The sequence below is a fragment of the Onychomys torridus genome, chromosome 20 (genome assembly GCF_903995425.1).
Source record: "Onychomys torridus chromosome 20, mOncTor1.1, whole genome shotgun sequence".
Taxonomy (NCBI): domain Eukaryota; kingdom Metazoa; phylum Chordata; class Mammalia; order Rodentia; family Cricetidae; genus Onychomys; species Onychomys torridus.
In genome coordinates, this window is record NC_050462.1 from 37218537 (window position 1) to 37232882 (window position 14346).

Here is a 14346-nt window from a genome sequence, read left to right on the forward strand (position 1 = left end):
ACAAAGTCTACTTGCTGTTCTGTTTTCTGATCCCCAGATAAGTTCATCAGGGTACACAATATATTGGAGTGCACAATATATCATCATAGTCCACATCTTACACAAGACAAGAAACTTTGAAATTACTGGAGGAACCCAAAGGGGAATATTTCTAGATCTGGGCAAGGCAAGGACTTTCTGAATAAGATCACAGTAGCACAGGAAATAATAGCAAGAATAGGAAAACACGATTGCATAAATAAAAAGGTTCTCATACAGCAAAAGAGACAATTACTACAGTGAAAAGAAAATCTGTAGAAGGTGAGAAAAATCTTTGCCAGATACTGATGTGACCGAGATGAATAGCTTAAATGTACAAATAACTAAAAACATACCTCTCCCTGCAAAACCAGAAACCAGTCATTTGGTCAATGAGTGAGCAAAAGTATTCAAACAAATAGTTCTCAAAAGAAGAACAAATTGACAAAAGGGTATGAAAAATGTCAAGAGAAATACCAATATAAAATACAAAAGCCACACTGAGTCTATCTTATCCCAGTTAAAATGATTATCATCACAAGATCCAACAACAGATGCTGGTGAGGACGTGTGGAGAGAGGGAAGGAACACTTAATGGGTGGGAATGTAAATCCATCCGACAGTGATGGAGATCAGGATTATAGAGGTGCCCCCGACACTGAAAACACATGAACCATACAGTAAAGCTACCCCATGCCTGTGCATATACCAAATGTAGTCCAAGTCAACTTACACAGAGACACCTGCATATCTATGTTGATTGTGGCAAGATTCATAACTATCAAGTTCTTGAATCGGCCTAGGTGTCCGCCAACAGATGGAGAGATAAAATGAGTTGAATACACATGATGGGAGTATTATTCATCTCTAAAGGATGAAGCTGTATTATTTGCAGGAAAGTAGATGGAATTGGAGACCATCACGTTACGTGAGATATGCCATATGACTTGATCACCATCTCAGTTAGTGACATCATCACTCAGGTGTTGACAACCACGTGACTTCACTGCCATCTTTGTTAATACAATGACTTGGCATAAGCCAAAAGGGTGGTACCCATCAATTTTCCTGGCGTCGTTGAGAGCTCAGGAGATTGCCACACCCGATGAATTTCCTGTAACAAGGGCATTCAGTCACATACCCCAATCCTTCTTTCTTTCTGATTTTCACCTTCCTGCATGCCTATGACATCATGGGAATAGGAGACCCAGGCAGGCTGTGTTGTCATGGGATAAGATTAATGCATTTCCTACATCACTAAGGAGACCGGATATATGTAATACAGACCTCTCCTGTGGATTTAAAAATTTTTTTTTGACACATTGTTTTGCACAGTATGTTTCCTGGTTTCTAAAGGTGACTAAGAGTTTCCCCAGCCTTGTGCCACCAGCACTAGACAGCTACCTGGGGGAGCTAATACTTTGAGATGGGTAGACCTGGGAAGCTCATGTAAATTTGCATCTGCCCAGGCCAAGTCTTGGGAGGACACAAATCCCAATTGGGACCAGAAAGTATAGATTGCCAAGTGCTAGTTGAACTGCTGCCTGCAGGCAGTTGGAACAGATGGCAGCAAAAAGGACCAGTCTGCTTAGCAGGAGGCTGGAGATGGAGATGCTCTGTTAGGCAGGAGGCTGGAGATGTGGTTCTTTCAGGTCATCATGCCTGGTATTTCTGCCTGATGTCTTCAAGCCTGTTTTTCTCTAACTGAGACAGAATATTCTTTCTTTCCTTGCTGCCCATTTTTGTTTCTGCCCCTTTGAGACTGAAATATCCTTGTTTTTTTGTCTTTACTTTCCAGTTATAGTGACCTAGATGGACTCAGAAAAAAAGAACAGGTTGATGGCACCTCTTTCCAAGTTCTTTTAGATGTTATTGTTTTTCATGTTTCATATTCTATTGACTATGGGTACTTAACCCAAAATTACATGGAGTGAGTTGTAATATGCCCTTCTAACCCAAGGCATCCTGACTGATGGCCTTTTTAAATGGAGAACTCACCCCGAGTTCTGACTGCTTCCTTCCTGCTTAGGCTGGGAAACTCAGTATAGACTGACATATTACAAATGGGAGGGAAAGGGTCAAAGGGAATGTTTAAGGGAATATTGGAAGTTTAATATACCAGGGAGATGAACAAATAAACAGAAGAAGTCCCATGGTCTCAACCTAAGGAAGGGAAAGCCATATGTCTTGCCACAAGTTGTAATCGTGGACACCTAACTTATAAAATCATCAGAAGTTGAGTGACTTCCCTGATATGTGAGACTTACTGACTCTTCAGGGCTCTTTTAATGATGGATCCTGAACAGATGAGACAAGACAGACCAGGATAAATGCAGAAAGAATTCATTAAGGTCACATGGTATTACAGAGTCATTTTAATAAAGATGAATAATTCAAATAGGCTCCCCTTCTTTATGGCTGCTAATGAGGAAGGACAAGATACAGGTGTCCAGGATTAAACAGGTAAAAGAAGTGACTAATACCATAGGTGCCTCCTTCTCTCATGAGCAAAGAAACAAGATCTAGGAAAATCTTCATAGGATGCTCCAGAGAGAGAGATAAAGAAAACCTGGAAGATGTCCCTATATATTGTCTTTTGTTTATGGATAAGTAGTCATCAACAAAGGCCCTTAGACTGGGTCCTTACCCTTTGGGATCTCTTAGTTCCATAGGACTTAAAGGAATGGCTGATATTTTTCTGTATTCAAGCCTAGACTAAAGTTAGACTAAAGGAAAAAAATGGCCTCTAATGGGAAAATATCAACAAGAGCATTACATTATTCTACAAATTGATCTCTTTATAGGAGGGAGGGTATTTATTTTTTCAGATTGTCTTTCTCCATTTACAGACACAAACTAACCAATTGTTGGTACAGTATGATAAGCAGTTGGTCATCTCAGGTCTAGCCAGTGAGGGTCCCAGGTTAGACACTGGTAAAGGCAGATAGTACTGTTGTCTTGATCTTCCTTGATCATGGATGCTGATTGCCTCTCACCCATGAGCCTGTAGAGGGTAACCCTTCAAAATTAATTGTTCTACCTTTTCTAGGATGCTAAAAGGAAGAAAATGTTTTCCATCTCTTGTCAATTCTCATTCCCAATACGTGATCCAACAGACGGATGATAAAACCCATTTGGACAAGTCTATATAGTTTATAAGGAGGAAAAGTGCTCTGGGTCCATCCAGTTATCACTGGTTTCAACAGCATGTCTCCTGTCCAGTAAAAGCCACTGTGTTCAGTTGTACTGGGAAGCAAATGTCATTTGTGTATACATTATACTGATGAGCTGTCATGTGCTATTTGCGCTCACTTGGAAGGTGGCTTTGGAAATGGGATTTGGCTCTCCTTCTTCAGATGCAACATGTTGGTCTCCAAGTGTCCTTCAAAGCCTCCTTCCTGAGTCAGGCTGTCCATGGGAAAGTGAGAAAGGAGAACAGTGAGACAGTGCAAAAGTAAAGGCATTGTGTTCTTTAGGATGGCTAAAGGGTACTTCCAAGGGTAATTACTACTGCTTAGCTCGTAAGAATGACTACAGTAAAGCATCTAATGAGATGCTCATGCATAGAGGAGACAGAGAAGCCCTCTCTCGTCATCGTCATCATCATCATCATCATAACAACAACAACAACAACAACAGCAAACTTCAAGTAGTAACGCCATCATTGTAGCCTTAACAGGGTTTCCTTAGTTGGTTTCTGCTGTTTCTTAGTTGATATTTTGCTGTTTATCTGCCGTTTCTATCTGCTGCCCACACTCATTCAAAACCAAAAGTACTAGATTACTCTCTGTACTGTATTTACGAAGAGTTGTGACTATCTTGGGTTTTCTTTAAGGTTTACCTGGGAACTTACAAAGCCCCAGAGTCTAGCAGGATCTCCATGGATAATACTAATTATGTCATGCTATGTTTGTAGTCTGGATTAGACTTCCTTTTATTAAGGTAGTCGTGGTGTTGTACAGCGCTGTCTTCTAAACCGGTCTAACACTATCGCCTGACTTCAGCTATGTCTGTTGGTAAAAACGTACCACAGTTGGGCTTTTAGATGGCTAGTGTTCCTTCTTAGAAGGAGGGCGTGGGCAGGGTGATTGGACCTCATCTCAGCCACTCCTCCAAGCCGCAAGTACTCAACTCTGCCCTAATTGTACATGGTCTTGAGATCTTTCAAAGGAGCTAGAGTATGTAGGTCAGGAAAAATTAGGGAGGGGGGCTTTACCTATTTGGCTATGGAGAAGCCATCATCCATGCTGACTGAAGGCTTTCTAGTCTGGTTGCATTTAGATCTCTCATGCTCCCATCAATAACCCCTTACCCATGTTCTGTAAGTAAGCTCCATAAATTAATTGGTTCTTCAGGGCGAACACTTGAAAGAATTGAGTATTTGTTTGTTGCTGGAACCTTATGAGTTTCTCAACAAAATCATTGTCACAACAAATGGTAAAAAATAATGATTTGTGTATGAAGATGAAGATGGCTGGGTGTTACTAGAATGGAAAAGAAATCTGGAGATTTTATACAAGGTAAAAATGTCTGAGTCAATGATTTAAGATGTGTAAAAGACAAGACTTAGAGACGATCTTAAAATTTCTAAGGTCAAAAGTCAATCCAACATCCACTTAAGTCAAAGGAGCTATGTTCTGCTCTTGGTGATGATTGTAACTGGCTTAAAGAATGAAGGTCTAATCAAAATTTACTTAAAAGTTTGAATTTTGCCTGACCTTTATCTAAATACTACATGTTGGTTAGTAGTCTTGACCTTCTAGGTAGTCAACAACAGTGTTTTGAGATCTATACTAATGGGTGCAGAGATATTTTAAGGGACACCATTTTGATCCTTGTTCTCCAAAGTCAATGAGGTCTCAGGGGATGGTGGAGAAACTCTTGAGATGTCCTGTAACCAGAGGTCATGGAGACCACACTAGATGAACTCTCAGCAGTGTCCAGTCTACAGAGGGGAAGGTCAACACAGAGGGAAACTTCCTCACACTTCCAAGTGAGGGCAATGGTCAAGCAGGGCCTTTGACTTATCCTCACAGAGATGAAGAAACTGGTCAGAGAAAGGCTAGAAGAACCAGAGGTTCTTCTCAAAACTGACTTTGACAATAAAAAAAGAACATGATTAATTTTGCCCATTTGATGGCCTTAAGCACCCAACAGAAAGTCTAAGCAAAGATTAAAATGATTGCTTAAAAAAAAAAAAAAAAAAACAATCCAAAGGATTACACTCCTCAAAACTTAAGCTTAAATCCATATGAAATGTTTTTTAGGCAACTGTTTCTCACTAATGACTTTCTTCATGAAAAGGGTCATGCTACTCAGATATAAGACTTTAGAGCAGTGGTTCTCAACCTTTCTAATGCTGTGGCCCTTTAATACAGTTCCTCAGGCTGCGGTGACCCCCAACCATAACATTATTCCATTGCCACTTCATAACTGTAATGTTGCTACTGTTATGAATCGTAATGTAAATATCTGATATGCAAGATATATGTAAATATCTGATATATGACAACCCCCCCAAAGGTCACGACCCACAGGTTGAGAACCACCGCTTTAGACCCTGAGTCAGTTCAACGCTACAGTGCCTACCTGCAACCCAGAGAGACAGGCCCCTTGCTGTTTTCACCTAAAAATTGAATGATGGCTAATTTCTTTCCCTCTCTCTCTTCTCCAGAAGCCATCTATGAGGAACCTCACACTGTCATCCTAGCCACTCCAACAGCGATCAAAGTGCTGGGGCTCATCACTTAGAGTCCATCAAGAGATTCTAAAGGACTTTGATTTAGACATCTTAAAAACCCTTGCTGTCTGGCTTCCCCTGTTCCCTGCCTAGAAATCGGAATGTTAATTGCTCTCACCTTTTACTTCATCACACCTCTCTCCAGGCACACACACACCAATAACTTCCTTTCATCTGTATATCTGACATTTGTACAAATCAAACCACAGAAACACTGTCGGGGTATGTGGACTGTCACAACAGTTGCTCCTGTTCAGCTAGAAGAAGTGGATTGCTTACTACCCAATTCTGTATCGGCAGTTAGGCTTACCTCTTCAGAAAGAGGAAGGAAGAAAACAAGAGGTAGAAACTGGCTAGGGTGTTAGGGTAAAAAACAAAACAAAACAAAAAAACAAAAAAAGAAAAGCAAGCAGTTTCTTTCCTGCCTAAAAGCCAAACTTGGGCCTCTCAGCAACCTCATCTTTGCCAGAGGACAAAATGCCCGGGGCCTTTGAGTTTTGACCTGGTTCCTAAGTGATTTGGGGGATTACCTCTACAGAGTGGGGGATATTAGAAGCTGTTGCCAAGGGAAATTGCATTTTGGCTAAGCGAATAGAATCTCTGGCTTGAGTGAAGATCTCGTATTCGTTTTAAAATATTTACAATTCTTTAGAAAATACATTGAAAATGGCTTGGGTGAGGTTGCAGTGTCTGCTTTGTGAACAATTGGAGGGTGTTTAGGTGCTTATTATAGGGAAATGATAAATAAAATGTGGTAGATATACAGTCTATAATGCTAAGCTTGAAGTAGGGGCTACACATAGCAGCATAGATAGATTGCAAGACCATATAATACTGGATAGAAAAACCAAGAAAGAGAACTTTTGCAATAAAATAAAAGTAATTGCACACACTAAATGATACCATTTGTCTTAGAGGAGTACATGCCTACAAATGCATATTAAACATGGACATAACTTGTATGGAATAATGATCGTACACATTGGAATAAGAAGTCTGACGAATATAAACCTGAGATGACCAACGTCTTCGTGCCCCCTCAGAGGTTTGTATTTTAAAGATTGCATTCCCCGATGTAGATTTTTAAGCACTAGCCAACGAATGGGAAGCAGATTCATTCAGTCATTAAACATCTGCTCATCATCTGCAATATGCTGAGCATCATTCTAGGTGCTAGCAATGTTAGAGATAGTGGAACAGCAGAAGGGGACCTGCAGGCTGGGGATCCTGGCATAGATCCAAGATCATCCATGAGTACAGTCTGTCTAGGATCTGGGAACATGGTGCTGATGTTACTCTTTATCAGGGGTGACTTGAAAATTCATGAAGAGACCCCCTAGGGAAAAAGCCTGTTGTGATCAGAAGTTATTCAGTACATATGTCTCTTGCTTTTGTTTTTACAGGAGCCTCTCTATGCCACATCTGCATTTGAACAGCAACCACTTTTGATAGTCTCTCTACATCTGTTCAGAAACCCACACACAGCCCCAGATTACATTTTGTTTTAGTGAATCTTAGTCAAACCCATAAAATCCCAGTATACTGACACTGACATTGATGGTCTGTCCATTGGAGAATATGACACACAGGGTATGTATAGTTATTAAAGACTGCTTTGTGCTGGGCGGTGGTGGCGCACACCTTTAATCCCAGCCCTCAGAGGCAGAGGCAGGCGGATCTCTGTGAGTTCGAGGCCAGCCTGGGCTACAGAGTGAGTTCCAGGACAGGCGCAAAGCTAAACAGAGAAACCCTGTCTCAAAAAACAAACAAAACAAAACAAAAACAAAAGACTGCTTTGCAGTTGTCTGTCACTTTTTGTTGTTGTTGTTTTTCATTCCCTCACAGTTATTTGTTCCCTATCCAGAGACAAGAATGAAGCTAGTAAGGACAACCAGGCCGAACTCCAATTTAAGAAGAGCCATGACGGATCTCTGTGAGTTTGAGGCCAGCTTGGTCTGCAAAGAGAGTTCCAGGAAAGGCACAAAGCTACACAGAGAAACCCTGTCTCGAAAAAAAAACAAAACAAAAAAATAAAAATTAAAAAAAAAAGGAAAAGGAAAAAAAAGAAGAGCCATGAAGGCAAATTACCTCTATTTTCCCAACGATGGTAAATTATTTAAATCCACAAACCTACATATTTATTTTGCATGTTCTTATCAGTCCCTTCCAAAGGGTGTAATAGTGCTGTAGTTACAAAGATGAAAGAGACAGTCTCCTCCAAAACATATAATTCAGTGGTGTCAACATCTGTTTTCGAATGGAAATAAATTTATGTATGCTTCTTAGTTTCCCATGCCAACCAACAAAAGCCAATTGAATCCACAGAACAGCTTAAGTTGCATGCTATTTTTACATGGAGATCTGGCCAAAGATGACCAGGCTTCATTCGCCAGGCAATCAGATATGGAAGAATTTCCTTAATATTTATTTATTTAATGGGCTCACGAACAACCCCTTAAAATGTCTAGCATTTGTTTAAGATTTTTGAGTTAAGAGTATCTTTTAAAATGGAAAGCAAACACAGCATATTATTTCTAACATGGTATTTTGAGCAAGTAGATACAATGCGGAATGGCTAAGTTGAGCTAACATCAGCATCAACCAATATGCTAATGCTTTTGTTGTTGCTGTTGTTGTTTTCTGGCAAGTAAACTTGGAATCTAGGCTTTAATCTTCAAGCACATAATATATTGTTGCAACTACTACAGTCAACTGCTGTACAACAGAGCGCTTGAGCACACTGTCTTCTTATTTGATGATACTTTATGCTTTTTGATTAACTTCTTCCCAACCTCTCACTCCCGGTCCCCGACCACTGCCTTTCCACTTTCTGCATTGGTGAGCTCCATGTTTTAACTTTTCTACTAAAAAATTTATATTATCAGTCTCTGTGTATGGGTGTTTCGCTTGCACGTATGTCTGTGCGCCACACACACTGCCCGATGCCTGTGGAGGTCAGGAAAGGATGTCATATCTCCTGGAAGTGGAGTTACAGAGAGCTGTGGGCCACCATGTGGGTGCTGAGAATCAAATCCCATTTCTCTGAAAGAATAGCAAGTGCTCTGCATCATCACCGAGGCATCTCTCTCCAGCCCCACATTTAGTGTTTTTAAATTCCACTTATGAGTGAGGTCATGTGGCTTCGTCCACTGTCACCCTCCCTTGGAGTCTGTCTCCTACAGCGACATCAAAATGCTAAAGTCCTCACACTGTTTTGGCTCTGAAAGCTGGCACCTCTCAAGAGATCAGGATTCTAGCATCATTTGAATCCTTTCTTCCGCTCTTTAACACATTTGACCTCAATTAGCTGGAAGGAGAAAAGTCTCATCAATGTAATTTTGATTACTTCCCTGTTTCTTCCCCTGCTGTAGACATTTGCCTAATGATAGCCTTTTTTCCCACTCTACTCACTTCCTTGGGAAAGAATTTTTGAGTCCAGTTGTAAAGTGTTATTTGGGATTAAATGTACTTACAGTGAATTTAAGTCAACCCACGATCCCTGTATTTTCTTCTTCAGATACCTACCTGTATAATACAAATTATTGTCAGATTGCTTAAAAATAATATTTTGAGGACACAAATAAAATTTCAGAATGAATTGGTGTACATATAGTATTAGTTTATTAAAAGTCTATGTTAAAAATGTTGACTGGATTGCTCACTACCAATATTTCCAAACTTAAATTGATCCTGATTATGATTTTATGAGTAAATCTTTATATTTTCACTTGCCATAATTGTTGGCTCACTTAAAAACAGTCTCTCTCTGAGAACATTCTGTGGGAATGGGACCTGTGAGAAAGCAGTTACATTAGCCAACATTGTTATTTTAAAAAACTAGTTATAGTTTAGCATGCTGTATACTTAAAAAAAATGAGATAAAGTTCTTTTAACCATTGAACTAATCTCCAAGTTTTTGTTATTGCCTATTTGAAAGCACAGAATATAGGGCATGGGTCTTTTATTTCTGGTCACTTCTAAAGAGATAATAATCTATGATGTTGGAGGAAAGCAAGTCTGTGACCAAAACGCTGACTCAGTTGCTACAGGAGATCAAAGGCTACTACTATGCTCAGTCAGAATCTACGACGACAAAGCGATTGTTTTCTTTGAAAAAACATGTAGAGTTTAGAAGACTTCTGGGATTTGTCTGCAAAAGCACCTTCTGGGCTCGCATGGTGACGTTTTAGGAAAGACTTCACATCTCAAGGTGGGAAGGCTGGGAGGTGGCTTTTTGTGGCCTCCTAGGTGGTTAGGGAGTTCTCAGAAGACAGAACTGGAAATTAGATAATGTCTGATGTCATACGGTTCAGAAGACCAAAAAAATCGGGTGTCCCGAGGGCTATAAAAGCAGCGACTTCTGCCTCACCCATCACAAGCAGAGCCACCAAAGCAGGTAAGTGTCCACACGGAGGCAATGAACTGATCTGTTTGGTGGGATGCTATCCTGGCTAATTTGTTTCCCTCATGTCTCTGTCTCTTGCTCTCTCTATAACAGGTTCTCCTTTCTTGGTTGTCAACTGTTCACATTTGAGTTGTCTGCGATGGCCTTCCTGCAGAAATCTATGAGCTTTTCCCTTATGGGGACATTGGGCATCAGCTGCTTGCTTCTCATTGCCCTGTGGGCCCAGGAGGCAGTGGCACTGCCCATCACTTCCCACTGCAAAATTGACGTGTCCGACTTCCAGCGGCCATACTTCACCAACCGCACCTTCATGCTGGCTGAGGAGGTACACAGGCTTCTCACTTTCTCTTCATGTCTGCTTGGGATTCAAGCAGCCCTGGCCATTTTCTCTTCAGCTACACTTTATCTGCATAGGGAGAGACTTTCTATGTCTCTTTAGAGACTCTTTGAGGACCTGATCTTAATCAGAACGCTTTTCTATTTGGTCTTCAGGATGCGTACACTGTATTTTATCCACAGAGGAGCCATTGGAAAGTCATCTATTATTGACTTTTTATTTTTTTGTGCACTGTTCTGAACTTACACGTTCAGTGGCTGGTCATTAGACCCTATGGGAGCATACATCTTTACTTATAGGCTTTTTTCCCCACCTCCTCATCAACTTAGACTTTTCTCTCTTCCAGGCTAGCCTTGCAGATAACAACACAGATATCCGGCTCATTGGGGACGAGCTATACCGGGGAGTCAAAGTAAGTTCTCATAGTGATGAGCAGGGAGAGTATCCAACTCGTGATGAGCTGCCATAGTTGGGTCCTCTGGGATGTCTTGTAATATGACCCCTGCTGCTTCCTTTCTACCTCCAGAGGCAGGATCGATGCTACGTGATGAAGGAGGTACTCAACTTTACCCTTGAAGAAGTGCTGTCCCCCCAGTCAGACATATTCCAGCCCCACATGCAGGAGGTGGTGTCCTTCCTGACCAAGCTAAGCAACCAGCTCAGCCTCTGTGTGAGTTTTTCTCTTGACTCTATCTGTCTCCTTTCATCCTCTGCCCTCCTCTCCTACTCCAATTAGAGCCTGTGGCCCTCCCCATCTCCTTCCCAACCCTGGAAGTGAGGCTGGCAGTGAGAAGGGCCTCAGTAACATCAGAGGCCCCTTGAAATCAGTCACAATTACTTTAGCACAGAGCAGAAATCGAAGGGGAAGAAGGAGATGGGAAGGTCTCAGGGTGGGGAAGGTCTCAGGATTGGGGATGTGCAAAGCACACTCCTTTTTGTTGGGACTGGAAGTTGAGAAGCATCAGTGTATAAGCTTGATACCTCTAGACACCCCAAGCTGTGAAGCACGTCCATGAGAAGTGGGCAGATTGAGGGAGACCTTGCATTTACTGGGAGGACCCACTTTTCACGTTAAGGAGCTTCATGCTCATTTCTTGCGCTTGGCTCCCACCTTTGATGAGGTTCAGGTGAGGTTTCATTTCTACCATTCTGGCCGCTGGTGGAAACCTCAGTAGGATTCCCCAAAGATGAGGACAGCTCTTCTGTAAGGGGGGGTACCTGGATTTCAGTGTCCCAGAGAAAAAAAAGAGCTCAGAGAATGTAGGTCACCAGTGAAATCTAGGTCACTGTGGGCAAAAATTACTGAATGCCTCTATTCCAGGTGAATGGTCATGTGCCTCAGATACACTGAGGTATAGGCTGCAACATGACAAGATTCTGTTAGTGAATTCTGTTTTATTTTGCAGCACACCAGTGGTGATGACCGGCGCATCCAGAAGAATGTACAAACAGTGAAGGAAACTGTTAAAAAGGTACTATTGATATGTGATATCCTAAGCCATTTAACAGAAGCCTAGCTTTCTTTCTTTGCTTTTTTTCCTCCCCTTTCTCAACTATTTTGGGTAACATTTTACTTGATTCTTCTACTATCTGATCCATTATTTGCTTAGCAGCATGTGCATCTAGCTGGGCCTATACATCACTTAGCCTGTTTCTAAATTTGTAAATCATAAATTCTAGAGCTAGCAGAAAACTTAGCTCAGCTGGTATCATTAGCCTGTGCTCTGAGGGTGGCAGGCTGCAGAGCCAATGCTGGAAGGCAGAACTCCTGAGTCCCAACTCAGCACTTACCCAGCAGCCCTTTGCAATTATTTTAGCATGAGTAATTCTTTGGGAAAGTCTCGCTTCCCACTGATTCACGTAATCTGAAGAAGCACACATTGAAAGCTGGGTGCAAAATTACTTGATGTGATTTTTTTGAGGTCATTAAACTGATGCTCTAAAATGTGGCAAAAAAAAAATCAACTCAGAACAGTAACAAAAGATGAATATAGGAATGAACATATAGGATGAATATTTGGAATCACTGATATTAATAGCTATAATCGGAATTATAATATAGTTCCTGATAGCGACTGATTTAAGATTAAACATGAGAGTGGATAACCTTCCAGTTTATTTTTACATGGTTTCAATAGAGTAAAACTATGAGTCGTGAATTTATTATAGTGAAATGGAACTATGAGTTGGAAATCCTTTTCTTAGTTTTTACTTTGTTTTTAATTTTTTTCCCTCATACCCCCAACAAGCCACTAGTGAGCACTTATCTACTGTGAGCTAGTGTATAACTTCACAGTGATCAGCATCGCCGTGTATTCCACTTTCAATCAATTTCAACTTTTGCACCAAGCTGCCACATAGGAGATTGATTAGGCTCGAACCTGTGGCTCTAGAAAGTATCAGCAACGGGGTGGGGGGTGGGAAGGATTGTTACTCACAGAAAGATGGTAGCCAGAGGGAACTAACTGGTCAGGACTGTCTGGCACAAGAAGGGAGCCGTGGCGGGCGTTAGGTAGGTTCAGGGAGGGCTGACTCATGGAGTAGAATGGATGGCAGGGTGTGGTAAGATAAGCCATAAGATTTTGTAGATTTGGGAGTCTTGATGATACAAAAATAACATTTAGCATCATAAGGAAGGAAGTCTGGGAAGGAAATGTGGGAAGAAGTCAGGAAGGGGGGAAGAGAATAAAATGTAGAGGGCCACCAAGAGAGGATTTTTCTTGGAACAATCTAGAACAAGGATAACGGATTAGGTGGGTTTCAGAGGGATGTGCTTTGCGCTTGAATTCAGGTTTTTGCCCCTCGTTGCTCTTAAGAGCTTCATCCTTATCACACTTGGGTGTAGGAGGAACAAAGGAATGTTTAAATAATTCCTATCTGGGGTTTTACTAGTTAAAGCTATGGAATAGATATGTTTGATACCCTCTTTACCAAAACGAAAACCTGCTTTATCTACTGTGTTTCTTCTCTTATGAAGGTGAGCGCAGACAAAGCCCAACTATGTGGGTACATATGTGGGTCTTTGAGTCAAGGCTGTTTGAGTTGAGTGGTCATCAGTAATGGGTCATGGACAGGTGTAGGGCTATGGGGCAGGTCAAGCCTTGGCAGGGTAGCACTTACCATCTTCAGGTCTCAGTATGGCTTCTTGCTGTCCAGTATGGCTAGGAGCTGTGCAAATCTTTTCGCCAACCTCTACTAACATCTAGTTTTAATTAGCAAACAATTGTATAATTTGTGGGATACAGTAGGATAATTTTATCTATGTGTGCATTATGCAAGGTTCAAGAAGGCTGGTTAACACACCCATCAACAACTTTGTTAGTGAGAAAAGCAAGGAATATGGAATGCCTGTGCATGAAAGTTCATTTTTGAGGTCTTTGGCAAACCACATTCTGCTCATGCTAAAAGTGCATTAATGTTGGTTATTAATCTTTTAGAGAAGGCTGACACTTGGGTTTGGTACAAAACCATGCTTCTAGGTCCTCCTTAGAAAACCACACAGGTCCTCAAATCAGTCCGTGTTCTTGTTTTCACAGCTCGGAGAGGGCGGAAAGATCAAAGTAATCGGGGAGCTGAACCTGCTGTTTTTTTTCCTGAAAAATGCTTGTGCCTGAGCGAGAGAAGCGGGAAAATGAACAACGGGCCCTTCCTGCCTGTTAAAAACAACGATGAGATCCTGAAAGGACTTTTTTCATAAAGGAAAGTGAGAAGCTAAATGCCACCATCATTAGAGGATTCTACATGAAACCCGGCTCAGTTGGAAAAAGAAAACCAATGTCATGTTGTCCATAAGACCAGATGTAGACTTTCTAATCACAAAGATTCATTGATAATATTTTATTGTAA

The 14346-nt window shown here is 41.3% G+C and overlaps 1 protein-coding gene across 1 annotated transcript; it reads left to right on the plus strand.

The window, feature by feature from the left end:
* Positions 1-10302: 10302 nt before the first annotated feature.
* On the plus strand, positions 10303-14114 carry Il22 (interleukin 22). The gene is made up of 5 exons (XM_036169414.1): positions 10303-10488; positions 10847-10912; positions 11027-11170; positions 11907-11972; positions 14037-14114. Exons 1-5 carry the CDS (start codon positions 10303-10305, stop codon positions 14112-14114), a joined length of 540 nt encoding a protein of 179 aa, XP_036025307.1.
* The last annotated feature ends 232 nt before the right edge of the window (positions 14115-14346 follow it).